Below are 16,290 nucleotides of genomic sequence, written 5' to 3'. Positions count from 1 at the left end.
CATGAAAGCAGCCACAGAGTTTACTAGGGGCAGATAAAGAACACATCATAAGATTAAAAGTTAGAAGTGTCTTACTGTAATAATGAGAGCACAAAAGGAGATGAGCAAATTGCTGCATTTTGCTTGTAACAAACCTTACTCCTCCCTAAAAATTTTGTTGCAGTATAAATTTCACAAAGACTGACCTTAAAATAAATAAGTCATGACAGCCCTCTACACAACATTTCAGTGGTCATTCTAGAAAAAAAAAGGCTACAGAGTGTGCACAACACTATCAGACTATATGTTAAAAGTTTATTCTTGAATTACTTTGATTTTGAGATGATGCGTTTAGTTTTGAAAGAACTGGTTAAAAAAAACCACAGTAGTGTTATAAAGAGTGGCTCACAGACTTGCCAGAGAATACAAAAAAATGAATTTAATATATTTTCGTATTGAAAAGAAACATGAAAACCAAACAAAAATCCTAGCTGCTGTAAATTGTTTAAAATGAAGATTGAAAAACATGGGTACAATATCCAAGCTGCCTATAAAGAGATGAAAAATAATATTCAAATAAAGAAAAGCAATAAAAATAGCACTTTTATAATTCCCAACACAGCTTTTGTCAACTAACCCCAAATCTGAGCAAAGTCTGCATGAAAATTTTGACGGCAACAGATAAAAGACGAAATGATTAAGTACAGTATTTTATAAAATTAAATTTTCCCCTTTCTGAGCATCACATCTGAGCATAGACTTCAGAGGAAAATTACGCAGAATATTTGGCCTTAGATAAAACTGAATTGAAACCTGAATAGTAAAACTGGCTTCTACTGATGCATAGCAAGGGTTTCCTTGGAGGACTGTGATGGAGAGAGAGAAGGAAAAGACTTTTCTTTGCACTCTGCATCTCCCACTATTTACAAAACCCAATGGATCCACAAAGACATAGTATGAGAAACTGATAGCAAAACTGCATAGTTTTTCATCTTCTGAATTAGATTGCTGTTTCTTAAGACATTAATTTTAGGAGCTAGCATTAAATTGCAAGGAAACATAAGCACTCCGGCTCTTTCAAAATGGGGGAGGCTCCACCACCTCCACAGAACCAGCCTGGTGCTGGCTGTGTTGCTTATATACCCAAACACTCTCATTTTTAGAGGGGAAATAAAAAGCCAAATGCAAAACTTTACATCTGGCCTTTCAAGTGGTCAGCAGCAAGAATAAGTACCTGAGGACCCATGGATCAGTCCTACTGAAAAGAAGACTTGGGGGAAGAAGAAGTGAAAAATAAAATCAGGACACTTCTCCCCCAGCCTCCTCCCCTGCTCCTTCTAGATAATAATGGCTCAAATCCTGTCTCCTTTGTTTTCTGATGTTTTCTGATGTGTCCACCAATCTGATAGAAACAGGGAAGTAAAAAAATACTTCCTCTGCATTTTAACTTTTTAGGAGATATTACTTATCTCATTGTATTATCTGGGAAATACCAGACGCCTTCTGGACACAACAACCCATTTTATCTGAAGCTGAAAGCAAAGGAAAAAAGACGTAAATATTCCAATAGGCATATCTTGTGTCTATCTGCCTACCATGGTTCTTAACCAGGTTTGGTGTCAACAGCAGTCCTTCAAAGCTGAACAAACAATAAGGTTTCATACCTATCTGACATGACTGTGAGAATGAAGTTTTCATTTCTTTGTATCCTCAATTCTCCAAGTATCTAATACACAATTCCTACAGCTCACTCAAAGTCCTGGATCTGATTCACAAAGCTATTTAAGGAATCGGGTTCCTATCTTCAATTCAGAAAAGGTAAATAAACTTCTTATAAAAGAATTAGGAGCTAAGACACACACCAATTAAGCTCGTGAGAGCCCAAAGATCATTAGCTTTCCACTAACTCACTCTGAGAGGAAAGAAGCGGGGTTCTGAATCAACTATATACAGATGTTCAACTTTTCTGTGTTCCTTCCTGCAACTGATCACAGGTATTCCTGAAAATAATGCTCCTTCCATCTATCCACCAGCCATCAGGGTAGGTATGCTCCCCAGCACAGATCACAGAGTACAAAATAAATTTTACATGTGACACAGGAAAGGCAAACTTAGATGAAAATCCAAAATACTTTCAAAGCAACTTCCAGTGGAGCAGTCTCTGAAGTCTATCAAGACTGGAAATGAAAGCCAGCACCAGGTGACAAGGAAAATGATTGAAAGTAATTACTATGAAATGAATAAAGGCTCAGACTGAAGGGCAGAGAAAAACCCTTTTCTTTATAAGAAAAATAATGAAGTACTTGCAACTTCCCTTCAACTGAAACTATAGTCTCTAACAAAATAATACTTTCTGCAATTTCAGTCCTGTAAAAAACCTAAACTTTCAAAATCATAATCTGAGAACTGCAGCTCCTTTTGTTTGAAGTGAACATGGTACACAATGTTTCTGATGAACCAGAGAACAAAATTTCACTAACAAATGACAGATCATCTACGTAAGTAAATAAGAAGCTATTTTTTTTTTTGGCCCTGGAATTACTGAAAGCTAACACAAGCACAGCAAGTAAGCTGAGAAGAAGTCTTATTTAAAAAAATAGTGACATATTTATTTAATACTTTTCATATTTGTTGAAATACTGATCTAGGGTATATATACCGATTTAGCTTCACATAAAAATATGGTATGTGTCCATCAGAATTCTACTTCAGTGTAAAAGCCAAAAAGCAATTAAGTCTTCAAAATACTGTACAATGAGCACCACATTTTGGCAAAGAGTTCAACATATTCCATTACAGAGGATAGACATTTAATCCATTACTCTTGTGGAAAGAGTCTTCTCAATTCATGAAATATTCAATTTATCTTTTTGCTATTATTCCTAGCCTGTCTCTGCATATGGTTTATATCTGCCAATGTGTATTTTAGGTTTTACTATTGTATTATGATAAATATATTGCATATAAAGTCAAAATTAAGAGCAATTGTATTTTTGTGAAGTATTTTGTGTGTACATCTGGAAACAAATCACAGAAAAAGGTTTAGTGGTTTTGATTCACATAGATTTCAAAGAACTAAAGACCACTGTCAAATATTTAAACTTGCATAAATTCAATCTGTGTAGGATATAAATGTGAACCCCAGAATTTTTTTTTCAATGATCGGCAGAACTGACCCATTATTCAGGTTGGGTGGTATTTCTCATGATAAAGTTGCCTTTTAAGTTTCTTAGAACTATATGCAATGGCAATTCTTCGGGCTAAAAATTCAAGCTTTTAAACTCGATTTTGCTTTACAAAAATAGAAGTCAAAATTATTGAACCTGGACTGAGAGCTTTCTAAAATCTTTTACAGTGCTTTTCCTTTGTTCAGCTGTCCTGAAATCTTCCCTTACTGAACTGTAGAGCTTTACCTCTTCACTGACCCTGACTTGAAAGGAGGATGGAAATTCAGGAGCAGAATGGCTTCACATTAAACCTCTTGATGTGTGTGAAAATTTTCTCAAGAAATAATCTTTAGGTGATATCAACACAGGCAGCACAAGCTGCAGGGGAAGAGGGGAAGAGTAGAGACTGCATTTAAAGTCTAGAAATGGCAAGTTTCGTTGCAACCTGCTTAAACAGACTGACCACCAGTGGGAAGAAACCAGCAGCAGAGATAAAATGCTACATGATAGAACAGAAATTTATTTTCTTCGTACATGTGAATTATGGTCTTGTCGTGGCCTTTGTTATGGTCTTTGATTATACTCCTCCTGCTGTTTTTCCAGAGGATTCAACTTTATACAGTACACTTCCACCAGTGCAGTATGGTTATTCATAAGCTCTCTCTCCCTGTACAAAGTAGACATTATTTAATCTGATACAGAAACCACAGAAACCCCATTGCTAATTTCTTCTGACATTTTTTAAATCCCAACACCACCGCATCTGACTTCTTCAGCAATATTAGTAAGTCTTCAGAAATGAACAATTGCTCCTGATCCTCAAAAGAGAAACCTGCGCACACAAAAATCAAGCTCAAAAATATTCACCAATTTTGGATGCTCAGCCTGGGACAGCAGAAAAAAAATTCTCCTGATTCAAAGTTCTTAATGGGTTTCATTCTTTCCATAAATTTCAGTTGTTTAGCTCCCTAGTATTAAACCAGACCGAGGAATGTGTAACCCTTTATGTGTTGTAAGAACCCTTTATGTGTTTGTGTGGACAGAGCACCGCATGCAAGTTTTGCAAAAAACACAGGAATAGAATTCTCCACAGAGATGCTTCACATCCTTAACCATGAAGTCATATTCCTCTTATTCCCATGGTTCTCATACTCGTTTTTAACATGCTGCACAACAAAAGAGGTAAGAGTTTCTGCACTTGGCAATCATGACATGCACCCAAGTCTTTCCTGTGCATGGTATGGAGAGCCTCCAGAAGAAAAAGAATGCAGCAGCATAGCTGCAGATGCTCATACCACGTCCTCCAGACTGTGATGATTTTTTCTTTCTGGGCAGTTTTTCTTTTGTATAATACAAAACACTGCTTTAAAGAACAACTAGAAACATATGTTCAGTACAAGCAACACTATCAAATGATTGAGACACTAAGCATAGGAAGTTTGTTTTAAAAAAGGCCAAAGAAAACTGAATTAGTAACAGACATTTTGCTGAGCTCTACTTTCATTTTAGAGACACAGTGGAAAAGTTCTAAAATTCTTTTTCCCCTATGGAAAAGCCATTTCTTTCATTCATCAAGCTGATTAGCATTAAGTGATTAGCAGGCCAAATATTTTGCACTGTTAATAAATAAAAGTACCTTCATACAAAAGTAGTGTCAAAATTAAAATCATGTCTTTCAAATGCGGTTTTAATTCTAACACTAAATAACTTTAAAGTTTTTGCATGTGTAACTTATTCCCCAGTCCCTTCCATTTGGCCAAGGCAAAGTCATAGAATTGAAAAGCAAAAGCAAAACTTCAACAGCTGGAATATTAAATGCAGTCCTTTATGTCTCATGCGTAATTCTGAGTAAATGATTTACTCTTAATTTTAATGATAACTGTACTTAGAAAAATTTTTAACCTTATTGTAATTTCATTCTTAAATCCAGGCACTCTAGATACCATGTTTTCATTTCTTTATTAAACTGGAATCCACTAAGGCTGTGAAGGTGTTCCTGACTTGCGGATTTGCTCTCTTTGCTGACAAGGCAGGATACTCATTGCTTTACTCATTCATTACTCAGTAAGTTTGAGCAGATGTTCACAAAACAGGGAGAAACAGGAGAAAACATACAGAGCCTGTGTGACACAGGCAGCCATCACCAATGGGCTGGCATTAGACTGCTCCTGGCATGCAGCTGATTACAAACACCAAATGGTAGTTTCTGGCTGCACCAGAACCTGCCATGCACAACCATGTGTGAGCTTCCAACCACTCTTCAATGACTCCTGGCCTGGATACAAGAGATAGAATGTGATTTAAAGAAAAACATACTGACTTTTTTCAGAAGCCAAAGTAGGGCATGAAGAAACAGCAGCTAATGAAGGTAAAGAAGAAAAAAAAATCTAATGGCAGATAAACCTGTTCCAAGCACTATCAGCAACCTTTGAATTAAGAACAGCTTGTTTCCATTCTGATTCAGTGGTACAGGCATTCATGTGGTAACTATCATTATAACATCTGAGCAGACTCTAAAAGCACAGTAGCAAACATTACCAGCTCTCTCATATAAGAGCCCGCACTTTGACTCCCTCCAGCACTGAATTTGTTTGCCTTAAGAATTGCAGAAAATGATCCAAGTAGGTTATGGAGACGAGAGGTTTCCTGAACCAGATGTTACCAGAGTTGAAGAAATGAGTTCTACATCTTGTTCTCGTTCTCATTCTCAAGCAGGTTTTGGCCCAGATGATGATCTTTCTTTGATATCTGAGTGTGTTGTTCAAAGCAAAATCCTTGGCATGCACCTGCCTTTTTAATGCTTCAAGAGGCAAAACAAACAAATCTGAGGTTATTCACAGGTCTCTACAGCACTGAACATACCAAATCCTCTGCTGTTACTGGTTCTCCTTTCTGGTCATTAGCCACCACCATTTTCCCCAGTCTTTCTTTCATATCTTGAAGGCTGGTGGTAAGTGCCAGGATGGCCATAATCTCACTTGCAACAGCAATATCAAACTGAGCCTGTAAAGCAGAAATGAGAATCATGAGCCAAATCAAAGTCAGCTGAAATACTCACAGAGGATCATCAGGAATAAACTCAGGAAAGATAAATTTCACACTGGAATTCAAACAAGCCCTAAAAGGTAACTTACAGCTTTTGAGATTACTTAAGACTAGAGTAACTTGTACATACAGACTGGGCAATGAGCTGTGGCAAAGGAGAACTGCAAAAAGGGACCTGAGGGTCCTGGTCAGTGGCAAACTGAACATGAGCCAGCAGTGCCCTGGCAGCCAGGAGGGCCAGCCCTGTCCTGGGGGACATCGGGCACAGCATCACAGCCAGGCAAGGGAGGGGATTGTCCTGCTCTGCTCTGAGCTGGGGCAGCCTCACCTCCAGTGCTGGGGGCAATTTTGGGTGCCATAATACAAGAAAGACATAAAAATATTGGAAAGCATCCAAAGAAGGGCTACAAAAATGGTGACAGACCTTGAGGGGATACCATATGAGGAGCAGCTGAGGTCACTTGGTCTATTCAGCCTGGAGGAGACCTCAGGGAGACCTCACTGCAGTCTACAGTTTCCTTATGAAGGGAAGAGGAGGGGCAGGCACTGATCTCTCCTCTCATGACAGTACCCAAGAAAATGGCCAGAAGTTGTTTAGGGAGGTTTAGACTGGGTATTAGAAACAGGTTCCTCACCCAGAGAGTGGGTGGGCACAGAGTCCCAGGGAAGTGATCACAGGATCAAACCTGAGAGAGTTCAAGAAGCCTTTAGACAATGCTCTTAGGCACAGGGTGTGACTCTTAGGGATAATCCTGCACAGGACCAAGAGTCAGACTTTGATACATCCCTTTCAACTCAGGATATTGTATAATTCTGTGAACTTCAAACATCTTATATTCCCTCATTAATATTCTCCACTACACTACATTTATTTGAGGACCACTGTGGCAGACTGCTTAGCCCCTTAGCACACATTACCCTTAGAGAAGATCCCTGAAGTATCAAGAATATTTTTTCTGTAGCAGAAACAGAAAATCACCAGATGTCTTTTGAGCTTTACTGGCCTGAGCAAAGGAAGACTGCATTGTGGAGAGTTTTTATTTTTTCTTTTCTGTGATGTTGTCCAACAGCTTTTTAATCTGGTTTCAAAAACATTCTTGTTACATTTGATCATTCTTTTTCTACTTAAGCTCAAAATTTAGAGTTTATGCTGTTAAGTCTTGTGCTTGACCTACGAAAACATAAAATACATCTCTGCCCCTTTTTTTTTAAATTAAATGAACAAATATGTAACTCAAAAAGCACAAAGAACTATATGTGCCATCAGTTCTACTGCTGTTGTAGAAACACATCCATACTATACAGCATTTCAGCACAATGTAAACAATAGCTTTTATTTTTCTTTGAGAGTATAGATTAGTAGTATTTGTACTAATTCACTATTAGTAAAGCTCAAGCCACATGCTGTCAAACAAACAGAGAAGAAAAGAAAAGCTACTAATGTATTATGTGATAGGAATGCAATGTTGGCAGTGATCAAGAACTGGAATTTCTTTAGTAATCTCTCCATCTCCAGCAATTAAAGTCTACATAAAGTTAAGTAACTGATACCCTTCTGCTATCTGTGTAAGAAAAAAGCCCAAGACTGTTTCTATCAGACCTCTGGCAGATGTATCCCATACTAATACCAGAGGAATCTGTTCAAATTGAGAGATTTGTCTGATTTTAAGAAGCATCTACATAGAACATACACCCTACCACTCCTGTGCATTTGCCTAGTACTTGAAGAGCTTCTGCCTTATTTTAACCCATTTTCCTGCTTTTAGCTTTTGACAGCCCAGAGCTCCCCTATTCAGGCTGACCTCTATGTACCCACTTGTTTAGTCAAAACTTCTGAAGACACCTGACCACTTTTCTGTTGTGCACATGGGCAGAGAGTCCCACATACCACAGAAAAGAAAAACAATTCTGTAACTGAGATTTTCAGCAGAGAGATTCAAGTGAAATGGCGAAATTACAAAACAAATTTTCTGTATTCTTTGGAAGCAGTTCTACATGCAATGAACTTTGTTAGCATTGTGATAACATGGATACCACTATATTTTCTGAATTTGAGAATGTTCTCAGTAAGCCATTGTAGCATATGTAAGACAAGAAATAAGCCTGAGAAATCTGTGTCCAACCCATAAGGTGAAATACTTATAATTTATCAGAATGTTTATCAGAAGACTCACTAAAAAAGTTTTTATCATTGTTTCTATATAAACCCAAAAGGACAGGAAAAACAACCCCAGGTAGATGCTCAAAGAGTGACATAAAATTTAATTGAAGAAACAGGCACAAAAGATTGTAGTAGCAGGTGCTATTTTAACTCTAATAACCTTTATACACCTATGAAGTGCTGACAGAAGTCTTAGCTGCAAAGTCAGTTTTCTATTGATGAAAGGATCCACCCACATGGATTCAATTGAAGGATCAAGGGCATCAGTCATGTAATACTCTTCAGAAACCACAGCATCCCTGTTCATTAAAATGCACTTTTGTGCCTGCTGTGCTCTGCCATTTTACACAGGTGTCATTGATTTTAAGAGTGCTAGAACATCACTCCAAATATTTATAAAATGCATCTGTTAACTATGGAGTCCTGTTTTCTCTGGATCTCTGGCAAGGCTCTGAAATGAGTTTTCCCTAACTGCTAACTCTATTTCTTGAGTCACTAAGTCCATGTTAAAATGTGAATGGATATGCATCAGTCCAACACCTCAATACTGAAAGCATTAATTTTATCCAAAAAAGTACAGAAATAACATTTGACAGCAATATTATCAAGTACTACCCGATAATAAAACAAGCCACATATAATTCAGCAGTACAATTACAGTGGTAAAACATTATGCAATAAGGCTGGCAGAATCCAGCTTAAAACTAATAATCATATTGAGTTGCTGAAAAAAATCTAAACATATGAAAAGGTCTAAAGTGTTGAAGGAATTCATACCAAATATAATATTTTATAGTCCCAGCCCATTATCAGAAATGACTATTAGCTAATATTAAATTTCCTGTGAGCTGCAGACAGAAAAATTTCTATTTTGTGCATACAAAACCAAAATAAGTGAGCATTTCTAGTGGAAGGCATCCCTGATTAGGGCAGAGGGGTTGGAACTAGATAATTTTCAAGATCCCTTCCAACCCAAACAAGCCTAGGATTTTATGATTTCCCTTTGAAGTTCTTCTCTCCAATTTGGCTTTGCTTTATCTGCTGCAAAAAATACAGCACTGTGTTTTGGTCTCTGTATTTAGAGAAATTTTTATTTATTTATTTGGTCTCTTTATATGTTAAAGAAAACGTTAAAGATATGGTAAAGAAAAATTAAAGCTAGGATTTCCAAAACTGTGAAAGCCTTTTTTCTCTACCACAAGAGCTATTCACATCAAAATAGTCAGAACCTCACGAATTTTATGATCCAGAATGTTAGATTACAAGATCTTTATCAAATTAGGAGCAACTCCACATCATCACAATGAATTTACTCCTCCTGATGCTGCTGTTCCATGCTGCGCTGTTTCAGAAATTCATTTACCTACATCACACTAGGAACACTCACTTGTTCAGGTGGTGTTGGGAAAGTCTGGCTTTCGATTTATCAGTAAGTTCTTTAATAACACTTCCACAATCTCTTATATAGTAATGCAGGTTAACTTTTTACACCACTGAAAAGTATGCACATTTGCTTAGCTATCCCGTCAAGCCCACATAGTAAAAGCAAGCACATGCTCAAAGTTCTTACAGTTCAGATTCCAAAGCTGAGATGCTTGACAGGGAAATGAGAACTCTGAATAAAAAGCTTATTTTTAAACAATTTTTAAAATGAAATTTAAATGTAATTTGAATTACATGTATCCTACATAAATTGTTACAGAGATGTAATAAAAAATTAAAAGTCATACAAATTAACTTTATGAGGGCATAAAGGCATCTTGTCATAGGACAGTGTTAAACCCCTGACACATGCAATTTTTTAAGTGCTTTTGACACATTGTAGAATATGCATTGGTTTCTGTTTCTGAAAATTCAGATTCAGTTACTCATTAACGCTATCAGTTTCACAGCAAGATCACTACACAACAGCAACAGACGTCAGTATTGCAATTCAAACTATGCTGAAAGAACTGCAGGAACTCTCAGCCTCAGAAACACAAAGCCTGTCCAGAATGTGATTTATTAACCACCTTTACGTACCTGACGGACAAATCCCTTCTCCGTATTTGCCTGCCCAACTGTTATTTTGCGCAGGAATCTGTCATTCGTATCCACCACTGGAAAAAGGGAACAGCAAAACCAAAACATGTTAACAAGGCCTCTGGAATATGGGTTTTTCCAGACATACCTGTTTTTGTTACACATATAAGATTCAGCCACACTTCTGCTATCAGCACTGGCACTGACTTGGTTGCTCCCTTCTGATGCCATTTGACGACAGGTTGAAACAACTCACATAAAGTTTATTTGAACAGCATCTGAAGCTAAGAGATTCTTAGTATTCTAACATACAATTTAGTATTTTCCCTACATGAGAAAAATCTGTCTTAGCACCAGATCTACTTTAAATAGTCTGCTTCATCACTGATTTGCTAAGAATTGATTTTAAGACTGTATGACGTTGGTTAGACTTGGTCAGTTCCTCTTTTAAAGGATGATTACACTGTCAGATTGGTTCCTCCTGACAAGTATCTTTCACACACATTCCTAAGAATGAAAAAACAGACTCTCTTTTTTTTTTTTTTCTCTCTCTGTAGTCCCAGAAATGCTGAAGTTTGCACCAATCCTAAAATAAAGGGTGCAAGGTACTCTTGGTATGCTCAGCCTGTAGCTTTGCAATGAACTCAGTCTTCTGGTAGACTTGAGCCTGTTCATTTACAAGTGGAGAGTCCAGAAACCTCCAGAGAAGCTGTCAGTACTCAAGGTAAGTGAGATCCTTCCACTTTTCCTGCTGCTTTTGGAGATTAAAAAAAATTCTGTCTGTACAGAAAAAGATGACATAATTACCCAAGAACAAAAGGGACTTAGAATATTAATGTCCACAGCCCCAGTTCAGGGTTGTGAGTGAGCTGGGAGAAAACCAAGATTTAAGTCACTTCCCCCCTCTTGGGGCTGTTGTAAATACCATACATACCTACTTCCCTATACTCCATCTTTAGGCCCCTTATTTCTTCAGGAATTCCATTTAAGGGATGGTGCAACTCAGATCTGGCCAACTCATTTTGGTTTCTATATATACACAGTCACGCTCTAAAATACTACTCTACTGGCAGAAATTGCAGGACAGAGCCTGGTACATGGAAGCTGCAGCCTTGCACCAAGCTGTGGAACCATATGGCACTATGAAGCCATATGGCAAGCTGATCTCTCCAGCACAAACTTCTCCCTTCTAGTCCTCGGAAGCTCAGCCTCACAACACGGCTTAAGCAGCCCCAAATGTCTCTCCTGTCTATGCAGGCACTCCTGAAGCAGGAACTTAGCACCCCATCAGCCTGGACAGTCAGTGAGCTGCTCTTTTATCTGGACCTTCCTTGTGAAATCATGCAACCTAAACACCCTCACCATGAAATTGTAACTGCTCCTGCCACTCCTGATCACTGAGATACACTTACTTTCTCACTGCGGTCATTCACTCCCCAAGAAAATACCAATAGCTGCAGTAAGTAGTAATAAAATAAGAAATAACTGGTTTTGCCATAAAAGCAATTTTTCCTTCTCCAAATCTTCCCTCTTCCTCTACCCAAAGTAAACCTTTCACTAAGGTTCAGGTTCAAATAAGTGTCAGGTTTAATGTATCCACTTTCTTGTCCTCTAGAGATGTAAACAAAATCTAACTTTGAGGGAAAGACAAAGAAGGGGGAAGCTTTCCCACTTTTCAGTGTATTCTACATTTTCAAGTTAGTGTAAGCTGACAACAAACTGAAAGTTTGTGATACTTCTATGGAAACAGGTCCTGACTAAGATATTTTTCAGAAGATCTGATAGCTTAGCTCTTTTCCCCTACAAATTCCCTGGTATGTAACAAGCTTCATAGACATACGGACTGCAGAAACAGCCCTAAATAAAACATTCTACAAGTTATCTAAACCATTCCCAAACCTATTTTTTTTTCTAAAATGTTTAAGGTATGTACATTGCATAGAGCTGTGTGGAATAGAAATTTCACTAACATTGTTTGAAATTAATTAAATAACTCCCCTGAGGTTAACAGCTGTTGAGCAATGTTGCCTCCTCCCAAACCCATGCTGATAAAATAGAGGAGTCATATTACACTAAACATTTGTATTACTTCTTTATCCTAATACAGGTCTCTTCCAGACACACTGTGTGACTAATAAAAAACACCTTATGCCACATCCCTAGAATTATTTTGAGAAAAATATCCCAAGTCTGAGATGACATGCACACAAAGGGCACAGTAAAGCATGGCCAAGACTCCTCCCTTCTCAATAGATTCACCCTTTTTTCTAAGCGTCACATTATGTTCCATTCAACAGTGATAACTTCAGCGTTTGAGTACTAAGAAAGAAAATAAAATCCAGTGGTATTTAGCTCAAAACTTTATGCAGAGTTTACTTCCCTAAGGAAGAGAAAGATAGGTATATAAATTGAGGTAAACACTGAAATTTGACCCAGCAAGAGACCTGGAAAAAGCAGAGGGGAGTTGTCTAAGGGTATCAGAGTGGATATCAGTTTTCTTTGCAACAGTACCACATCTTTCATCTCTTTTTCCAAATGAAGCAAACAACTGAAGAGACTTCAAAAATCAGAAAAACACATAATCCCTTAAGCCTATTAAGTCTCTTGAGCTATGCAAGCTGCTGGGCTTGGGACGATGAGGGACCAAAATCAAGAAGAATAAATACAAATAATCTCGAAATATAACAGACACAGTCATGAAAAGAATGGCTAAGATTTGTAAAATGCAGAGAAAAGACACTTTCACATGTCTGGAATTATGTATTACCTAATGTCAGAGTGACTGGGGATGTACTTAAACTGTCAAAGGAACCTATCCTTCAGAATTTTAAAAAAGTCTCTTGAGTTACTGCAGATCCTTGACCAAATTTAGAGCAACATGCCGCTCCTGTATTTGTTATGAACCCACACTTCCCACTTGCAAATTGGTTATTCTTGCTGTCAGAGCAGAAACAGCTCTGATTCAGTTAAAATTAAGCAAATTAGGAGATAAGTTATGATGAAATCCAAGATGAAGAGAAGCATACTGACTACATACCTCTTTGCCATGTTATGGTTGACGGGTCAATGTCAAGGCGCACAAATTTGCTGATCTCCTCTTCTGTTAAAGTCTCAGGATCAGTCTTGTTTATTCCCAGCCTCTACACACAAGCAAGTTCAAGAAGTGCAATGAAATGGCTTATTTGTTTCAAATGGTGTAGCTGCTCTGGATTATCAACCCCACACATGTAAGTGAGGTGTTTCAATCTTAGTAATTCTGTTTTGAGAAAAACGCAACCTGATCCCATAGTGATTTCTTTACAATTGACATCTTGTTAGATATAAGAAATCATTACACTGAGAATAATTCACAGCAAAATTATTCAATTATATTGGAAATTATGATTCATGTATTTCAATGTTATAAATGTTTTATTTACTCAGTTGCAGCTCATGTGAAGAGAAAAATCCATTTCAAATACGGAGATAGTTGGTATGTCATGAATAAAGCAAACACCCCTCTCTTTCCCTAACCTGTTATCTGTAACAGTGTAAACAAGAACAAATTGAAAAAATCCCCAAATTCCTATGGAACAATCTCTGAGCCTGACTCTGCCTTAGAGTCAAGCAGGCATCATCCTCATTTCAGTTTACTGACTTTCAACTGAGCAGCACAAAAACTTAAAGTGTTACGAGAACTCTTTTTCCCGCCATCAAAACACAAGCTGGCACTACCTCTTTCTATCACTATCCTTCTTTCCACCCCCAAATTCCAAGAGTGCACTTGGCAGCTGCCTGCTGCCATCCCATGACTGAAACACGATCAGTCAGGACTCACAGGCCAACAACAAACTTGGAACTCGCCACAGAAGAACTGGAGCTGTCCTTAAGGGTCATATCCGAGTGGTTCATACTCTCTTTCTCCTACACTACTGGACCATGTTCCCCTCTAGGTTTTCATCAGAATGGCACTCTCAAATCCAGACATGTTATTCATACATGAATTGCACAGGAAGCTCTTATGGAAGCATTCAGGGAGCAAGATGGGATGCAAAAATATACTGAGCATGCAAGTGTACCCCTTGAAGGACGAACACTGTCAAACTGACATCAATAAAACCTCAGAAGTATGTGCTATATTAAACTTTCAAAATCAGAAAATATTGCAAAACCAAAGAATGTGAGCTGTCAGATGTGACTATACCATAATTGGAAAAGTATTTTAAAAACCCTAACTTTAATATTTTGTCAGAAAAGACAGAATTTAAAAACATCACTGGTTTATTTCAGGAGAAAAGAATAGCAAAAATATTAGCTATAAAAATAATATCAGACCCAGATCCTATTACTCCAAGGATGATGCTTTCAGAAAAAAGTCTAGACATGATATATTCATGAGGGTTTATATAAACTCAGTATCATACATCAAATAATTTTAAGCAAGTTATGTAAGTGAATACATTTCATGAAGAGACATCATAGTTGAGGAGAGACTGAATTAACAACTTACTCTCAGACGGGCAAGCTGAATAGCAGAAAATCCTCTCATGCCATTAACTACTGGAACCAGCCTATTATACAAAGACTAGAAAAACCACAAAGAAGTTGAAAGAAAATGTTATAAAAAGCTAATGCTTTTTTAATTCATTCCACCTAATTTCAGTAAGAATTTCCTAAACACATAGGTTGTGGTTAGAGACATAAGAAACAATTCTGAGAAGGTGGCAGGCTTCTGAGCCATGTCTATGACTTAACAGTCTAAAATCAAATTGCCAGAAATTATTGGTTTTCTCCATTTCACCAAAAAAAAAAAAAAAAAAAAAAAAAAAAAAAAAAAAAAAAATTTGAAACTGGAAACCTTTTAAAACTTTAACTAAGATCCAAAGTATTTAAGCTACGATTATAATTTCCAAACCGGCCTAAATGTACACTTGTACATTGTGTACAAACATACCAAGCAAAGAGAATATGACAACTCTGCTCAGTTTTAATTCTGCAGACTTCTTTGATCCTCTCCCTTCCCCTTAAAGCCCCAAGTTAAGATTTGTTTAAGGTCACAATATATTTAGCAGAAGGACAAGGATCTAATTTATTTTCCCTATAACTCCTTCTTCTTAAGGTACATCATACCTGACTATACATCAGAAATACAAATTGTAACTTAAAAGTGAGTCTTCAAATTTCTAAAAAGAATAGGATTATAGGTAGGGAAAACAGACTGTTTTACACAATTTAGTACAGTCAGAAATGGGCGTCAATGTTCTGGGCATGAGATGACCTTAAAGACTACCTTATGAAAGCTATTTGCCAGAAAAATACATTGTATATTGAAAATCTCCCAGCAGAACATAAAATGGCTTCAGCAACAGTTACCGTTCACATGGTGAAATTATAAAATGATAAGCAACATGTTTTTCTCTGAAATGCAGTCTACTGAAAAACTGAAAATAAAAAATGTCATCTGGATAGGAGAAAATAACTCTTACCTTATCAGATTGAGTATTCTCATGCAAGATCCTAGCATCAATAGCAGCAGCCAGCAAATTATTTGCAGCAGTTATAGCATGAATATCTCCAGTCAAATGAAGATTGAACTAGAAGGGGGAAACAACAAGATCTCTTTATAAGAAAATATTTAATTCAATTCACAAAGACAAATTAGCAGCACAAATCGTTGCTATCTCCTTGAGACTGCAGCTCTGATTAGTCAGCTGCCAGGGCAGGCTAAACATGTCCAGGTGAAAATACACAGGGCCATATGAAGGACTTGTTTTCATCTGAGTACATGGTAAACTACTCTAAGTGTAGCCAAACAAAGCCAAGAACATCTTCATTCTTTGCTAAATGATTGAGGAACAAGAAGCCAAGAGGTACAGTTCCACATCATTAATACTGAATCAGTTTCGTGTTACTAACTACTAACTGACCTGGACCAGA

The 16,290-nt window shown here is 37.3% G+C and overlaps 1 protein-coding gene across 3 annotated transcripts in view; it reads right to left on the bottom strand.

Moving 5' to 3' along the window:
* The window catches only part of MTHFD1L (methylenetetrahydrofolate dehydrogenase (NADP+ dependent) 1 like), a 144,647-nt gene that overhangs the window by 92,602 nt on the left and 35,755 nt on the right, over nt 1–16,290 (bottom strand). For all 3 annotated transcript variants that reach the window (XM_063390103.1, XM_063390104.1, XM_063390105.1), the window contains 5 exons: nt 15,840–15,947; nt 14,864–14,938; nt 13,412–13,514; nt 10,375–10,451; nt 6,009–6,149 (listed from right to left, as the gene is read on the bottom strand). In XM_063390103.1, coding sequence (XP_063246173.1) covers nt 6,009–6,149; nt 10,375–10,451; nt 13,412–13,514; nt 14,864–14,938; nt 15,840–15,947 — 504 coding nt within the window. The remainder of the gene's footprint in view (nt 1–6,008; nt 6,150–10,374; nt 10,452–13,411; nt 13,515–14,863; nt 14,939–15,839; nt 15,948–16,290) is intronic.

Source organism: Prinia subflava, chromosome 2 (assembly GCF_021018805.1).
Source record: "Prinia subflava isolate CZ2003 ecotype Zambia chromosome 2, Cam_Psub_1.2, whole genome shotgun sequence".
Taxonomy (NCBI): Eukaryota; Metazoa; Chordata; class Aves; order Passeriformes; family Cisticolidae; genus Prinia; species Prinia subflava.
The sequence above is the reverse complement of the archived record's forward strand: the minus strand, read 5'-3'. Positions and strand labels throughout refer to the sequence as shown.